We start from the raw sequence: 16,020 nt of genomic DNA, 5'->3' as shown, positions 1-16,020 counted from the left end.
AGCGTTTTTTGCGTCTCACTCTTTGTCCATCCAGAAACGTCCTTTTGAGACAGACATGCCACAGTATGTACTGAGGGACTGGAAAATCGCGGAGAGCATGCCAGGCGATAGAGAGACTGTTGTGGTTCAGCCACCAAATGCTGGCGGACCGCACGGATGCTCGTTCCTGAAATAGCGCCGCCTGGGCTTGTCCGGACCATTGACCGTACTGATGATACGAGCGGAGGTCTGGCGGTGAGATTATCGCTCAACTATCATGCAGCAAGTCTGCATTTTGTCTCTACGGTATTGTTGCCTTGCATTCATCTGCCGACATCCCATTACAACAGAGGGTTCATCAGAAACAGATGACAAGATCCCACCTCTGTCAGACGTGAGTGAGGCAGTCCGAATTGACAAGTTATCTCGTCGGACCTGGCCTTAAAGTCGACATGGGAGTCTTCCGATGATAAAGCAAGATGACTCTGGAGTACTCGAGATAAATATATCACGCCGATTGTTGATATTCGCTCATCCCTTTTCCGCCTGTTCGTGGCATTGCCTGGGTATCGACTATGGTGAGCAAAGGTTCGCATTCAGCAAAATCAGACATCTCAAGTCCTGACGAGAGCTTGGCCGTTACAAATGCTGAGTCCGTAATATTTGATGTGTTCAGCTGAGAACTGCCTTTGTAGTGTTGATCTTCACACTCTCTTCGCGAGGAGAGTTTGCGAAGAGGTCCTCTTTTAATACCGAATGTATTCTCTCGAGCCCCATAAACAAACGGACCGCTGTGCCGAGCACTCGTTGGTCCTGCGACAACCCAAAAGAGGTTCGGCTCTGGGGCATGCTGAGGAATTATGGTTTGAGTTGTTGTCCTGCTGACAGGCATCTCGTGCATCGAATGAATGGCTCGAGATAGACAAGCTGAGCGCGGATGGCTGGTCAGGACTGATGCAAGCACACAATCTGCCGAGCTCAACAAAAGAAGCCGAAAAGGGAGGAATCAAGAAGCTTTCCAAATGGCTAACTGCCACCTCGACCCGCTTTCATTTCGTAACGAAAGAGGCGATGAAGAATATCGAGCTCATCATCACAGCCTCATAATCATAATAGCTATCGTATTCGTCAATGCCCGGACCGTTCCCGAAGGGGTATCTCATAGTAATCAAACGCCCAACAAAGAGCTCCAGTGCTGATTCCAATCCATAACAAGGAGCCGCACTTGTCACAAACTCGTCACTTCAATGCGGCCTTCCTTCACAACACCAACACTGACCCCTGCCTCGCCTGTCATCCACCCGGGCATCCTCCCTCCATCAATTACCCCCTTCTCAACCAAGGTTCTGAGACCAGCAAAAACGTGGGCTCCCTGAAATGTCAGCCTTACCTCTGGCTTAAAACTTCCTCCTTCCCGAACTCCGCCGTCATTGTCATCTACGAATACTCTGTCTTCAGAAATTTTTCGCGCCTCGGGACGTCGATCGAAGGAATCCTTTATCTGTACCGAAAAATTATGTAGATTCTTCCCATCCTCTGGAAGCGCGTAGTTGCCAAACCGTGAGGTGGCAAGCAGCTTGAGGCGCTTGCGCGCCCGAGCATCCAAGTTACTCGTTGGGTCGCTATGTGAAAAGATTCGCTTTTTTAATCCCGGCAAGATCGCTGGATTCTCCTTGTTCGCCTCTGCATCTTCGATTTCGTCTCTGCTTGCGACATCACTCGCGTCGGTAAAGTCGAGCGCGTTCCGACCTTTTGAGTCCGTCACAAAGATGGACCATCCACCCGCGGCGGCATTTGTCCCCTCTGCGCCTCTGTGCGCAAGCAGCGCGGTAAGCGATCGTGCAATCAGCCCTGTGGAGCGTATCTCAAATCGCCTACCGGGCCTTGAGAGTGCCTTAGGTATGGCTTCGACAACGAACTTTTGCAGCGATTTTGACTCAGGATCCGTGAGGTGTGCCCCCGAGGATGCAAGTGAGACATATATGTACGGAGTGCCGGAAGGAAAGAGAACAAAAATGGACTTTGGCGGCTCGGAAGGGTCGGCTTTCCGGGACCTGCCGTTTGTAGACACGGTGCGAAGTGCTGTCGTCGTATTGTACGGCGTGTCATGCAAATAGATCCTTAGCACGGTGACGGGCAGTGTGTCTGGCCTATGGAGGTGGAAGTGCGCCTTTGCCACGGGTGAGATCTCGTTTTGCAGGCTACGCAAGAAGGTGGCAGCGTGCAGCCGTGGTAGATGCGGTCGCACTTTCTCTTCGCGTCCTTCGTCGTCGTCGCCGCGCGGAACAAGACAAAGGGCGGTCCATCGATTTGCCGATTGGTGGTCCAGCACGTACTGCGTCTCTGCCATCGCCAGCTGCCTCATTGATATACCATGCCGCCAGTCTCCTTCCAGTATCCTGTCCACGACCTCGCGCTTGCTGCCCCTCCGCGATGGAAGATCTTCAGTGTATAAGGCCTTCACTTCGGCGAGCGATTCTGCGGCGGCATAGGCAGCCTCGGGATCATCCTCCTCGCCTTTGCTTAGAATATATGGGCCGCATGTCTTGAGATTGTCCTTCTCGCACCACTGCGCGGCTAATGCTATCAACGAAGGCCGCGACAGTCGCGACAGCGTCTTCCAGACGTTGGGGCTGTTCGAGGGGAGGCGCAGTGAATCCGACAGTGGCTTCGTAGTTGGCACTGTGAAGGCTCCTCTGGACTTTGGAGCCATGCCGACAGTTTCTTGTATCGATTGTTAGGATGGCGTACTGTAGCCTCGAAGCGAGCCGCGTGTTGTTGTGTGTCTTGGTGTTTGGCGCAGGACGCGTCCAGCCAGGGCATCGGATGCGAATACCCAATCAAGCATAAGACCAAAGCCGTTCCGAGCTGTCTCCGGAACGATGAGATTTTCGTCCTCCGTGCAAGCGGGCCACGATTGGTGCATCTGGCTGCGGATCAAAGAATCGGCTTTGACGGGGAAGCCCTTCTGCGTCCCAAGCGGATGAGAAACGCTTAAAGTTTCGAGCAGACTTTACGGTCCTGTGTATGCGTGTGCGCAGAAGTGCGGAAAGGCCACAGTGCAAACCGGTCCTTCCTGAACTTCGATTCACTCAATCTACCGGTACGCGGTCTGTTCAGCCGCTCGATTCCTAAGCTCGCAACTCCGTGACGGATTAGTATTTTGGTTCTGCAAGCGCGGCTACCAGGCACCGGGCACCGTGTAACCCCCACTGGCTGGCATTTGGATTGGAAATCAACGTGCCAGGTCCGAAGTCATCTGCGCGCCTGTTGACAAGCCGAACTCGGCATCACCGCGCATCCTTCAGCCCACGCCGATCGTCAAACTTCTCGAGCCTCTTTGAATCACCTCTTCGTCATACACCCTCTGTACCTGACGGTTCCAGCACCACTAAATTCTCTCTTGCGGGCCTTTCTCGTCGAGAGACACGCTTAACAGCCCCGTGGTCGCACTTCCTCTCCCCTCATACCAGCAAATTTTGTCTCGCACTAGTCTAGCCGTCGGGTCCTTCACGTTGTGTCACTACACGGTCTTGAATCCTCCAGTCGGGACTTCCAAGCGCTCACAGAATCCTACGAGTGAAAACCCTCCCTTTGACGGCCACCGAGCCTTCGGTGCGATAAAGTTTAAAATCATTCGATCGTAGTCGTTTCGTCGCAAATATGTCAACATACTCTGCGAGAAAGGGCCCGAACATGTCGCAATTCATCGCAAATCTGAATCAGGTTGACTCGCAGCCGGCCGATGACCTGTTCAATGTCAACGATGACCTCAACCTTTTCGCGACGACCGACTTCTTCGACTTTGACATGGGCGAGCTGAACCCGCTGCCTGGTCATGATTTTGACGTGGACGCCAATAACGCAAAGTCGAGTGCGGCAAACTGGCAGGCGCCTTCAGCTGAGGGCCAGAGTTTCTTGGACAGTACGTCTTCCCAAGCCCCTTTTCTTGCCTGCATCTTCGATCTCGTTCATTCCGCCCACTGGAAATGTTTCTCAAACGCCTTGGATATCTACTTCGTCTCTTTTCCACTATTGTCACTGTTTTTGTCACCCATCTCTTTTCCCTACTCAGTTGCATCACGTCGCCAGTTGTCACCCCCTTCCTTCATACACAGCTCATTTTGCAACCCCGCCTTCCCTTATCACATTGTACATCTCCTAAACAAGACTTTCTTACTGCTTACTGGCTTTCCTGTCGTCCTTTGCAGCCCAGAACAGCGTCATGTCAGTTTGTGTTGTATGATGGGTGGGGCAACCATAAACCCATGCAAGAACAACCCCACGTTCCTCATCACGCAATTTTACTTGGCTGATTCCTCATCGTGATCGAAACAACACCGCATTTGAGAGGTTGGACATTAATTTGCGTTACATGCATGCCCATCACATTTATCATCATTGGTTCCGTTCATGTTCCGCAACTCCACAACTGCCATGGATCATGGCTAACGCATACTCGTAGCAAACTTCACTTTCGACGACCTAAACAACTTTGGCTCGCTAAATACTCCTTCTGTATCTGGAAATGGCTTGAACTACTCGCTTCCCAGTGGTCAACAATCTCAAATCACATCACCATCATCGGCTACGTCCCCATCCGGTGTTGCAGGGCCCCGCGTAGGAGACAAACGCAAATTGGCCCTGACTGCCGATGAAAGTGCACGCCTAGCCGCTGAAGAGGATAAGCGCAGACGGAATACGGCCGCTAGCGCGCGTTTCCGCGTGAAGAAGAAGCAGCGCGAGCAGGCCCTTGAAAAAACTGCCAAGGAGATGACAGAGAAGGCTGCCATGCTCGAGACGAAAGTGCAGCAACTCGAGATGGAGAATAAATGGTTGAAAGGTTTGATTACCGAGCGCGAAGTTGGTGGCGGGAGCAAAATCGGAAGCGTAGTCAGCAAAGGAACTCTGGAGGAACTGTTCGAAAAGTACAAGAGCGACGAGCGGAGTAAACATAGTGAAAACAAGGGTGACCGAGACGACTGAGCTTCATCGCCATGATTTATGATACCGAAAACAGCATACGAGTAATGTTCTGGGAACGTACTGGGAAGCATTGCATAGAGGACGGAGTGAATTTCCGGTGATATATACGATCACATTTGAGAGTTGAAACGAAAATCGCTCTCCTTTCGGGAAACTCTAACTGTCCTTGGGACGGGCGAACATCTGGGTGGCGGGATTTTGCAGAGCTTTTGCTTCTTTTCATTCTACATTTGTCATTGAATATACCAAAGATCATGTGCGCCCTCACACCCGCATACTTACACTCTGCGTGTAGCTCTACCAGGCCGCGACATGAATGCCACATCGTCAAAAGAACGTTACAAGCGTTTTTTGGGGCGCATTGGATTTTTAACAGAGAAAATGACAATTTTTCACTCGTTACCACACTCTATTACATTTATTTTTCTATGCTTCTCAAGTCTGATCAGCCACGTGAGGGCGCTACTTCATCCAATATCTAATGAGCATCCTGATTGTGACGCTGGGGACCGAGGAGATGTTCGTCACTGCCAGCTTGACGTAGCAACCGAAGCAGGTCAGAGACGAGATAAAGGCTGCCGGTAACGACCGAAGGCCGAGCTAGCTGATTCTTGGATGCGACCGCCCATTGTAATGCTCTCGTGATATCATTCCCAAAGCATTCTACCTCGATATCAGGATGAGTCTGTAAAGCGGCTTTCTGAATGTCTTCAGCGGATAGCGCCTTGACCCATGGCATCCCATCTACAGGTCCGAATTCGACACATGCGATCTGGTCACCGGGGCGGAGAATGATCCGCAGATACTCAGCGATATCTCTGCCTTGTGTAGATCCAATGACCCAAGAGATGCCCTGTCCGTCGCGCACTCGTAACTCGTGATCTACAACTTTTGCAAGTGTCTCGGCAGCCTGAACGTTGTGCGCGCCGTCAAGAAGGATCTGACCAGCTCCTGGAACGAGGGCCTCAATGTCCAGATACTGCATGCGACCGGGCCACTGAAGGTTCATGATTGCATCTCGTGCTTGATTCATGACAAGCTGGTTTTGTTCTGGGTGTTCGTCTTCCGATCGGAGCTTGGAGTATAAGTACCTGTATGCGAGCCAGGCTTGTCCAACTGCGATCTTTTGCTGGTCCCTCCCGTCGATAGATTCAAGAAATTGCTGCCACTTGTCGCCTTCCATGGTGGGCAGTCCTGAATTAGCATCCACGGCCCACAGCTGACCAGCTCCCACGTTGGAGGCTGCATCTTGGATGACGTCGACCACGGAAGGAGGGTTGGCAGCACTGTAAATCACAGGCACATCCTTGACAAAGATTCCGCATTTGTGGCGGGTGATTTCCTCGACGGTGTTCCCAAGGAAAGCTTGATGGTCGAGCCCGATACGGGTTATAATGGTGAGAGATTTGGACTTGAGGACGTTGGTAGCATCATCTCGACCGCCCATCCCAACCTCGACAACACCGACCTCCACATTCTCGTGGGTGAAAATGTCAAAGGCCGTAGCTGTCAACACCTCGAACTCAGTCGCGTCGATGTTCTCCTCACGGTTTCGTAGCAACACGTTTGCCTCGACCTCGCGGAACAGGGTTTCTGATACGGGCTTCTCGTTTATGGTTATGCAGTCCCACCTGTCGCGTCCTGGAGTCAGCGGTCGCAGGGTCGGATGAACAAAGGCGCGCGCAAGACAGACGCGCCTTTCGACACTCACTTGTCGATTAGATGTGGCGACGTGAAGCGACCGCAGGTGATGCCGGCGCTGTGCAGCAACGCCGACAGATAGGCACAGACTGTGCCTTTGCCATTGGTGCCTGCTACGTGAACGGCTCGCCAAGGCTGGGGATTGTTTCTGAATAGCTGCGCAGCCCTGCGAAGGCCGAGCTGGATCATATCCCGCTCCGCACTCCAGGCTCTTTTTTATTTATTTTTTCTTGTTTGTCACTCTTTCTTGGATAGAACGAGTCACCGGAAGCCTACGGGAACCATCTAGCCAGCACTACGCTGTCCAGCAGTATCCTCACCGCACGCGCTGTGGCCTGAGCCCACTCTAAACCTGTCTGCTTCTCGGTATCGCTCTGCAAAGCCGGAGGAAGAGGCCTCACCCAGCGCAGGTTGACTCATTCGGTATGGGGAGAGTCGAGGACTGTTAGCGCGCATGCGGTGCTGCAGGCGATCGCCGGACGAGGGGAAAGATGAGGCGTGATTGGATGGCCGATGCGGGCTGGGGGCGCGGTGGACTCTTGACTTGAGCTAGCGAAACCTTAACGGCGCATCCACGCCTGCCCCCTTCGCCGTCGCCGCACGCGCTGCTGCAAACCGCTTCGCCTCAGTTCCCCAGGCCCTCCATCAAACAAGGCCCGCCGCCGCATCGACACACCATTCTCATAACCCGCATACGCATCATCTTTTTCTTCCTTCTTTGCTCGTGCTGCCTGCTTGACAGCTTCGCGTTCGCCGTCTCCACTCTATTCTCGCTAATATTCGCCCGTTACCGTTGCACTGCGGGTGCCAGTGAAAATGGGCCTTCCGTAAGTCTACCACACAAAGCGAAGCCCCCCCCCCAAGCAACCGATTGGCGCGTGCATTGTCATGACAGCGCGCGCGCCGACCTGTCCTAACGAACAAACGTGTTGATGGTGACCTCTCTGCGCGCAGAATATGGCGTTCGCCTCCCTCCTCACCACGACCTGCCGCCGCTGCGCTTTGTGACGTCGGTGCCGCGCGCAGCGCGATCAGGCGACGCATCCCACCTCGCGCAAACCGGCGCGACAACGTGCACAGATTCTTGCCCGTCTCGCGCAACTCGCAGTCATCCACGAATTCGGGTGCGAGGAGTAGGAGCCAAATCGCCACGCTGGATTCGCTGTCAAGTCACGCCTCCGCGCTCTCCCTGTCCTCGCTCAATGCGCGGCTGAACGACCTACAGGAGAGCGCAGTTCACCTGCGGAACCAGCATAGGCAGTTGCTCGAAGCACATGCTATCGCAAGCGAAACAGAGAGCAGAGACCAGACGCCTGCCCTCGTCATCACCAATGATTACGGGCTGCCGTATGTACCCGCGGCGAACCCAGGTTTGCCCATCACATCTCAATACGAGCGGTCCATCAACCGTTACCAGGCTCGTCTGCTCCGTGCGAGGCAGGAGATTCAGCGGCTCGAAGCTGAGGGCCTTCAGGTAGACGAGCAGCGTCGACGCCTCAATAGACTTCATACCGACTTCTACAACCGTCACTTGCCATACAACGATCTCGACGTATCCACTACATTCATCAGCTTGTCCAGATTGCGTGACGACTCGGAACCCGTGCCGCATATTATAAGCGTTCCGGGGCGCTTTACCAGCTCGCCACAGCCCATCCAAGACACCATGTCGTCCAGCACTGCGCGAGTTTCCCTACCAAGTTCGTCTCGCTTATCCGTCCCCGAAATGGAGCGACGCACACTGCGTCGCATGAGCGATGGCAATATCGACGATCACAGCCCAGAACGCACCGTTATTGAAGCCTACACGGTCGAAGAGGCAATCGAAGATTTCCACGATGGTCTTGGTGATCGAAATCGCAGTGTCGAGCCAGACGAAGCCGAGGAGGAGAGCTGGAACACCATGCTGGCCACCATTGCCCCGGACGACCGTTTGCCGTCCGCCTCGTCCTCATTTGCTTCGGACGCAGCTTCGAGGTCATTTTCAAGTAGCAACAGCTCGTCTCGAGCACCTTCCGCATTCTCCTCTGGCACGACCGTCACTGTGCCCGAAGATAACGGATGCGATACCGAAGAGATCTGGCGTACCATTGGCGAGCGGTTCAACCGAGGCGAGGACGTTCCCGACGAGCTTTGGGTTAACGCTGGCGTACCCATAAGCACTGCCCGTGTCCTCGCTCGATCGATGCGTGAGCGCCTTTAAAGTACAAAAAAAAATCCATACAAAGTCTCGTTTTCTCTTTTCCGTCAAGAGACTCCGATCTGCTTCGCCTCCATCTAGGTTCACGTGTCAGGATTTTGTGAGCTTTTTGTTGGATAAGAGCGAATTCTGTTTTTTTCCCCCTCATCTTTTAATACTAAAAGTTTGAGGTGTTATTCCTATTTTGTGTACGACTATGTATATCCTGAAGGATTTTTCTCTAAGGGAATTCGCTGGCTTAGGGGAAATAAGGGACTATAAAGGACCCGTGGGAAAGAAAATTTTTAGGCGTGTCAAGATCCTCCTTTTGATGGTAGAAAGGGATACATATGCTAACCCTGCCATGCCTTATGCATGTGTACCGTGTTCTGCAGCAAGCACACCCTTCAAAGCTTACTCATAAGGCTGATCTGAGCACAAACTTGTATATCCAAAAGCTATTGAAGGAATAAAATCATTTCATCGGCAGAGCACGCCACACTAGAAATCCTTTCGTCGTGTGAATATCGAGCACAAAGGCTGCGCTGTCAGATTCTCATCCAACGAGTTTCGCTTATCTTGGTCTCGATTCTCTGCTCTGAAACCTGCAAATATCTGTGCCTCCGTCGACCGTTGTCGACGCTCTCCGAACCAGCTGCCAACCCGATAACCTAACTTGATGTGTCCGGCGGATCTTTCACAAGCGTGAGATACCGAGCTGTCATGAACGGGCATCATGCTGAAAAGTGCTGAGCGATAGGGGGTCGAGTGCGTATAACACAGGCCGAGCCACTAAACATGCGGCGGACGATTTCCGATCTGACATCGATCCTTTCGAATCAGGTCACGTTCTTGGAGCCGCTTGAGCAGTTCGTCGTGGCCCAGCGCCGGCAATTCCTGGTAATTCGCTACGAAGCCGCCACATCTGTCGCAGGCACATGTGCCGGATAAGCAACCCCGCAAAACGCGCTGGTTGCTCCAGCAGGCCCCCCCCCAAAAAATGTACAGCCGAGGAGCTACAACACAGCACGTAGTCGTAGCTCTTAAGACAAGATCCCGCGGCGACGGCGGCGAAAGTTGTATGAATGGCAAATCACATATAGGCTCTGGGCTGCAGATCAGTAGTCTGGCTTCCCGTGTACTCGTCCACCCGCAAGCTCGGTATTTTGTCGTCGCCTGCGCGTCTTGTCTGGGCTCCTGGCCTTTTTCATCGACTTAAGCGCATTGCCACTTACCCGAGCTTAAACCGCTTGAGATCTACTTCATATCCTTAACCTCGCCGCATATTCCTCCCTCTTCCATACAATCTCATACCATCCAATCCTCAATTTCCTGTTCACATCCCACCCACATCGTCAAACATGGTCAACAAGAAGGGTACGGAGCCGTGCTACGTGCTCGGCGTGGGCATGACCAAGTTCATCAAGCCCCGCGGCAAGGTCGACTATACCGAGCTGGGTTTCGAGGCGGGTATCAAGGCCATGCTTGATGCAAAGATTAACTACGACGACGTGGACCAAGGCATCGCTTGCTACTGCTATGGCGACTCGACGTGCGGCCAGCGTGTCTTCTATCAGTTCGGCATGACCCAGATCCCCATCTACAATGTGAACAACAACTGCTCAACCGGTTCGACCGGTCTCTATATGGGCCGCAACATGATTTCGCACGGCGCAGCTGACTGTGTGCTCGTATGTATACCCAGCAAAATAAAATGAAACAGAGACCAGAGCTCGACGTTTTGCACGTACTATGGCTAACGAAATCCGCAGGTCATTGGCTTCGAGAAGATGTTCCCAGGTTCTCTCCAGACCTTCTTCCAGGACCGAACAAATCCAACTCTGACCACCAACCTCATCATGAAGGAGACTCGTGGCGTAACAAACGCCCCAGGTGCCGCTCAGCTGTTCGGAAACGCCGGCCGCGAGTACATGGAAAAGTACGGTGCTAAGCTCGAGGATTTCGCCGAGATTGGCCGCCTCAACCACGCACACAGCAAAAACAACCCATACTCCCAGTTCCAGGATCAGTACACACTTGAGCAGATCATGAAGTCGCCCATGATCCACGCTCCTCTGACCAAGCTGCAGTGCTGCCCAACCTCGGACGGCGGTGCCGCTGCCGTGCTCGTCTCCCAGAAGTTCTTGGACGAGCGACCACACCTCAAGAGCCAGGCCATTCTGATCGCAGGCCAGTGCCTCGCCACCGACTCTCCCAACCTGTTCAACAAGTCGTCCATCGAGCTTGTCGGCTACTCCATGAGCAAGAAGGCTGCCAAGGTTGCCCTCGAGGAGGCCAACGTCAAGCCAAAGGACGTCAAGGTCGTCGAACTTCACGACTGCTTCTCCGCAAACGAAATGGTCACCATCGACGCTCTCGGCATCTCCGACCCAGGCAAGGCCCACGAGCTTGTCCGCGCCGGCGGCATCACCTACGGCGGTCAATGCGTCATCAACCCATCCGGCGGTCTCATCTCCAAGGGTCACCCACTCGGTGCCACCGGTCTCGCCCAGTGTGCCGAGCTCGTCTGGCACCTGCGTGGCTGGGCCAACAACCGCGCCATGCCCAACACCGACGCCGCTCTGCAGCACAACCTGGGCCTCGGCGGTGCCGTCGTCTGCACCGTCTACAAGCGCCCCGACGGCCGCGTCGCCCCCGTCGTCAGCGACGCAGAGGTCGCCAAGATCACCGGCCTCGGCTACAACCCGGCCACCCAGGCCAAGGGCTTCACCAAGGCACAGGCTGACTCTGTCCGGAGTAAGAAGGCTCGCAGCGACTGGGCTCTGCAGGACACCGAGGTCAAGGTCGAGTCGAGGTTCTAGACGGGAGGATCAAAAATTTTGGCTGTCGTCGTTCGGTTTTGTCTTTTTCAGCACAACCACTCCCCCCCAAGCCATCTTTTGTGTGTATGTAAATCGAAGCATCCGGGCACTTACTCACGCAAACGTGACTGTAAAATTCAACCGTTTCCTACACATTTTCCATCGCCGATCCTATCTTCGTCTTCGTGTCTCATCTCGCCGCCCGCCAGAGGCAGTAATTTTTTATTTTTATTTTTTTTTTTACTGATCAACCCTCGTGTTACACAGTCACGTAGTCTGGGAGGTAGACGGTTTGCATAGCCAAGCAATTGGTCTGGGCAATGTGAGCACCGTGTGCTGCGTCAACTACAAATCATGTCGAAGAGATGAGGGAATGAGTTCGTCTCAAAAAAAAAAAAAAAATTCGTGTCAACGTGTCAATCAGGTATTAACAGCGGTATGATTATCTTAACAGACGAACTGTAGCTAGTGAGGAGAATGTTTCCCGGCGTTTCTTCCTGATCCCTCTTTCCAACGAGAGTATGTGAACCGGCGACGCAGTTCTGGAATCGTCTTTCGGCCGCATGGACATGTAATCGTAGCCATTAAGAACGAAGACAGGTGTGAAAGAAGTCCTTTCCAGGAATTCAAAAAAGCAACGCTTGCTAACAAAGAGACGTTTGTCAACGATGGTATCATATATGTAGCATCCACCAAAGAACTCCGAACGCCGTCGTGTTTGAATCTCGTGTTTCAAAAAGATCCATCAGGTCTTCTTTGTGAAGGATGATGCGCCATGTTTGGCCGCACCAGATGTGCGAACTGAGGGTTCACGTTCAGGGGTGCACTGATTTCCATGGGTGGTCGTGGGCTTTTGGGTGAGGTCCCAGTGGCGTCATTCTTGCTTACAGCTTTCACTGCAGGCGACGGGCTTTTGACTGGGCTCGCCGGGTAAGCACCTGGGGGCGATCGAGGATACGGTGGAACTTCAGAACGATAGGAAGGCAGAATTGATTGACGTGCGTTATGCATAAAGCGGCGAACAGGCGATTTGACTTTTATTGGCGACGCTTGAGAGTAATTGCTTGATGGAGCATACGAGCTACTGGGAAAAGAAGTCATTATGCTTCCTGGCTTGCCAGCTTCGATTCGGGCTTCAGCGTCGGATAGTGCGACGGCACCTTTCGAGCGGATCTGACGCGCAGTGACTTTGAGCTTGCGGTCGCGGAAAACAAGCGACTAGCACTGGTAAGTACAGGATGCAGAAGTCACCAGGGACACTATATACTCACGGCAATGATGTTGATGAAGCCAAGGGAAAAGACAATTACGCCAGAACCGATCACGATTCGCCAGAATGGCAGACCAAGAGACTTCTGGCTCGTGGCCTCCTTGTTAAGGTTTCCCAGGATATTGTTACCCAGGATAATCATGGCCAGACCAAGGAAGTTGAAGCCATGGGAATTGCTCAGGACCGGCCAGTTGCGTTCGTACCAACGCTTAAAGAGCGAACACTCAGAAACAACAAGGAACATGCTCGACAGAGCTGTGATAATGTGGGTTGCGCCATCGAAGAAAAAGAACTGTTTCTTTTATTAGCTTTATGTGATTCCTCTGTGGAGTGTGAAGATGTGTACCTTGGAAGCTGTGAACGTCTTTATAACCATAATGAAACTAGCTACGCAGACGGCAAGCAAGCCAATAATGTTCATCGCCCGCAAGACATTTAGAATGATAAAGCCTGGGCCGGCCAGACGCTTGCTGGTAGGCATGTCGGATGACTTCTCCGACGCCCGAAAATTGAGGAAACTGACTATAAGTGAGTGAGTGAAAAGTTCCCTAGAGAGGGCAGCAAAAAAGTGTCCAACGCACGCATTTTAACTATAACGAACAGTGCAATCACCCTAACGAAATGCCTCAAGGGTCAACTGACTAGCAATGCTGCTGAAGGCAAAGCCTGGAGCGGGTCGAGATGATGGCTGCTGCAGCCGCTGCGCCACGTGTGGTGATCAACGTTAAAAAAAGCTTGCTATAACGAGGATGAAGAAGCTGTGCCAGGATACCACGGGTCGCAAGGCAATATTACAAGGGAGTAAGGGCGGAGCGCCAAGGTAAGAGAGGTATTGCAATTTTCTGTCAAAGAAAAATTGAAGGATGTGATCGAAATTGTGGAGAGAGTGGCGGGGAAGAGAAGAAGAAGAAAAGAAGTAGACTTAGGCAAAGAGAGCACGCATGAGTGTTTGAAGAGAAACCCCGAATCAGCATAAGGCAGGAGTTGGGAGAGACGTATGTTATTACTATCGAACGATAGACGCCCAAGTCACATATCCAATTCTCGTTCGGGAAGCGTTGCAAAGTCGCCAAAGACCATGACATTTTCCAGCATCGACTGGTATCCCGTTGTCCCGTAGCTAGCTCCGTTTCCTCAGGACTCGCCAAGCGCGAGTGAAAAGCCGCCTAGAAAGGTGGATGTCGTTCGAGTAAGATAGATCTGCTGGAATCGCTGAACCCGGGCTGTCCTTCAGGCCCGGCGTTGTCCTATGGATGATGCTCTCCAGGCAACTGCATGGAGCGAATAAAGCGGGCCGGAAGCATGAAGCGTTCGATGGGATCTGCGCATGAGGCGAGGGATTGGCTGAACGCGTCCAGCACGCCTGGGTCCAGTGTTGTTTCAGAGTTTCATGAAACAGGCCCGAGCGGCTCGTGCCATTTCTGAAGGACGTGCCCAAGGCATCTGTCAGTCCACAGTCGGCGAAATTATTTGGCGGTTATTTTTCACGCATTTATTCGGAGCGCGCGGTATAGAAAAGCTCATTTCCTCAACGGTCTGTTGAATGCTGGTATGGTTGCAGTTTTACTATTCTCGTGACCTCGGACGAGGACTTGTGATCGATGCTGAGGTTCGCGCCATCGTCACGGCGCTAAACCAAAATAAATGCGCCACTTCAGGGCATCTTCCACCGCACAAGACTCTGCCACTGATCATCGTGCAACGCCGTCGCAAGTCCTGACTATTTTGAGCCCCAAGCTCTGACACTGTAACTCGTGAACTCGCAGTAAAGCTAATCTCAGAACCAAGATGTCTCGCGGCAACCAACGTGAGTTGGCGAGGAAGAAGAACCTGGAGAAGGCCGCAAACAAGGTAGGCTTGCACCGCACCCCCAATATGATATGAGACTAGCCCTGACTCGTTCACAGCCTAAGAAGACCACTGTATGTATTTTGAGAGCTAGTTGTTTTGGATGATGGCTCACGAAGTCATCTAGGCTTCCGGCACCGAGCAAGCGAGGCAGAAAGAAACCGCGGCGGCAATCATGAGAGCGAAGCAGGCTGCAGGTAAGTAAATAGTCGCGACAATTTCTAAGATATAAGCTAAACTCGGACAGCCGATGCCAGAAAGGCAGCCGCAGCTGCTGCTGGTGACGGGAAGAAGAAATGAATGGCTATTTCGTTTGCCATGAAGCCCTCCCTGCGAACCGTCTCCAATGAGGCTTTCAACCTTCGATAACGAATTTCACGAATCGCGCGTTTGTATAATCTAGAATTGTTCTCGAACTTGCGAGAAGGAGTGAACGGTTCCTTTTCCAGGGAGATACTAGTAGTTTTGAAGCGTTTCAAGAGGAGTTTAGGTAGTTTCGGAGCAATGAGTTAGCTTTCTGTCATACTCCATTGTTGTTCTCCCTTACGGTCTGTGAGACATGGAAATTGCGGCCAGTATGAATGGATTCTGTCTCTGCCGACAAGAGCACGGTAATCTGAGCGCTGTACCCACGGCGCGTCTCGGAAACCTTTGGCTACGGGATATTCCCCCCCGCGAATCAATATGCAAATATGCCAAAAAGTTCGCCATCACGAAGACCGCATGCATCATATTTCAGTACGGCGGTCTAGTGATTCGGCCTTTAACTTGTGCCCTAACGAATCTGATTAGGCTTCCTCACTCCATACTTGTAATCAGCTATGTCAAACAACCGTAAAATCGGTCACGTGCCACGGCCGATAGCAGTTTCAGATCATCTTGTCGCTTCGGTTTTGTTTGTAGGCATTTGATGAGATATTCATTGTACTTCCAGCCAATTTCGTTCTCTTCAAATTTCAAGTCAGCCAGAAAATACTCCCGGGCATTTCGATTCATGCGAATCTGGTCTCTTGCTGGATCTCAAAATGTCCTCACATAAATTTCCTTGTTAACTACGAAATTTCCGGTTCTTCGGTCGAATATCGAGTCGTGGTGACGTTAGAGTCTAACTGTTGTAGACAACATCTGGATTTGCGGGATCATTCTATGCTTATGAAAGAGCCTCGAAGTTGCCAGCAGTCTCTAGATTTAATTATCATACAAACTTACCAATCACTGACCAGAACAAACTTCGG

General features: G+C 52.3%; 7 protein-coding genes across 7 annotated transcripts; 4 read left to right on the top strand and 3 right to left on the bottom strand.

The window, feature by feature from the left end:
• Positions 1-695: 695 nt before the first annotated feature.
• PV09_03804 (uncharacterized protein) lies at positions 696-3,068 on the bottom strand. The gene has a single exon (XM_016357052.1). It carries the CDS (start codon positions 2,690-2,692, stop codon positions 1,208-1,210), a length of 1,485 nt encoding a protein of 494 aa, XP_016215141.1. The 5' UTR covers positions 2,693-3,068; the 3' UTR covers positions 696-1,207.
• Positions 3,069-3,291: 223 nt separating this feature from the next.
• On the top strand, positions 3,292-5,372 carry PV09_03803 (uncharacterized protein). Its single transcript, XM_016357051.1, has 2 exons — positions 3,292-3,904; positions 4,445-5,372. The coding sequence occupies exons 1-2, from the start codon at positions 3,643-3,645 to the stop codon at positions 4,963-4,965; spliced, it is 783 nt and encodes a 260-aa protein (XP_016215140.1). The 5' UTR covers positions 3,292-3,642; the 3' UTR covers positions 4,966-5,372.
• PV09_03802 (uncharacterized protein) lies at positions 5,361-7,082 on the bottom strand. Its single transcript, XM_016357050.1, has 2 exons — positions 6,677-7,082; positions 5,361-6,596 (listed from the first exon to the last, which is right to left on the bottom strand). The coding sequence occupies exons 1-2, from the start codon at positions 6,853-6,855 to the stop codon at positions 5,444-5,446; spliced, it is 1,332 nt and encodes a 443-aa protein (XP_016215139.1). The 5' UTR covers positions 6,856-7,082; the 3' UTR covers positions 5,361-5,443.
• Positions 7,083-7,321: 239 nt separating this feature from the next.
• PV09_03801 (uncharacterized protein) lies at positions 7,322-9,345 on the top strand. The gene is made up of 2 exons (XM_016357049.1): positions 7,322-7,493; positions 7,621-9,345. Exons 1-2 carry the CDS (start codon positions 7,483-7,485, stop codon positions 8,867-8,869), a joined length of 1,260 nt encoding a protein of 419 aa, XP_016215138.1. The 5' UTR covers positions 7,322-7,482; the 3' UTR covers positions 8,870-9,345.
• A 380-nt stretch (positions 9,346-9,725) lies between these two features.
• PV09_03800 (uncharacterized protein) lies at positions 9,726-11,822 on the top strand. Its single transcript, XM_016357048.1, has 2 exons — positions 9,726-10,536; positions 10,618-11,822. The coding sequence occupies exons 1-2, from the start codon at positions 10,207-10,209 to the stop codon at positions 11,665-11,667; spliced, it is 1,380 nt and encodes a 459-aa protein (XP_016215137.1). The 5' UTR covers positions 9,726-10,206; the 3' UTR covers positions 11,668-11,822.
• A 266-nt stretch (positions 11,823-12,088) lies between these two features.
• On the bottom strand, positions 12,089-13,418 carry PV09_03799 (uncharacterized protein; the record flags this gene model as incomplete). Its single annotated transcript, XM_016357047.1, has 3 exons — positions 12,089-12,885; positions 12,939-13,229; positions 13,284-13,418. 3 exons carry the CDS (start codon positions 13,416-13,418, stop codon positions 12,400-12,402), a joined length of 912 nt encoding a protein of 303 aa, XP_016215136.1. The 3' UTR covers positions 12,089-12,399.
• A 1,307-nt stretch (positions 13,419-14,725) lies between these two features.
• Positions 14,726-15,085, top strand: PV09_03798 (uncharacterized protein; the record flags this gene model as incomplete). The annotated part of the gene is made up of 4 exons (XM_016357046.1): positions 14,726-14,788; positions 14,845-14,859; positions 14,913-14,982; positions 15,033-15,085. 4 exons carry the CDS (start codon positions 14,726-14,728, stop codon positions 15,083-15,085), a joined length of 201 nt encoding a protein of 66 aa, XP_016215135.1.
• Positions 15,086-16,020: the final 935 nt, after the last annotated feature.

Source organism: Verruconis gallopava, assembly GCF_000836295.1.
Source record: "Verruconis gallopava strain CBS 43764 unplaced genomic scaffold supercont1.10, whole genome shotgun sequence".
NCBI classification, from domain to species: domain Eukaryota; kingdom Fungi; phylum Ascomycota; class Dothideomycetes; order Venturiales; family Sympoventuriaceae; genus Verruconis; species Verruconis gallopava.
Note: the sequence above shows the minus strand (reverse complement) of the source record. Positions and strands in the feature narration are given on the sequence as shown.

Excerpts from the sequence above, each read along its gene's own strand:
- PV09_03804 (XM_016357052.1), bottom strand. The coding sequence starts at position 2,692 with ATGGCTCCAAAGTCCAGAGGAGCCTTCACAGTGCCAACTACGAAGCCA.
- PV09_03803 (XM_016357051.1), top strand. The coding sequence starts at position 3,643 with ATGTCAACATACTCTGCGAGAAAGGGCCCGAACATGTCGCAATTCATC. Across the intron at positions 3,905-4,444 it reads GGGCCAGAGTTTCTTGGACA|CAAACTTCACTTTCGACGAC; the intron begins GTACGTCTTCCC and ends GCATACTCGTAG.
- PV09_03802 (XM_016357050.1), bottom strand. The coding sequence starts at position 6,855 with ATGATCCAGCTCGGCCTTCGCAGGGCTGCGCAGCTATTCAGAAACAAT. Across the intron at positions 6,597-6,676 it reads TCGCCACATCTAATCGACAA|GTGGGACTGCATAACCATAA; the intron begins GTGAGTGTCGAA and ends AGGACGCGACAG.
- PV09_03800 (XM_016357048.1), top strand. The coding sequence starts at position 10,207 with ATGGTCAACAAGAAGGGTACGGAGCCGTGCTACGTGCTCGGCGTGGGC. Across the intron at positions 10,537-10,617 it reads GCGCAGCTGACTGTGTGCTC|GTCATTGGCTTCGAGAAGAT; the intron begins GTATGTATACCC and ends CGAAATCCGCAG.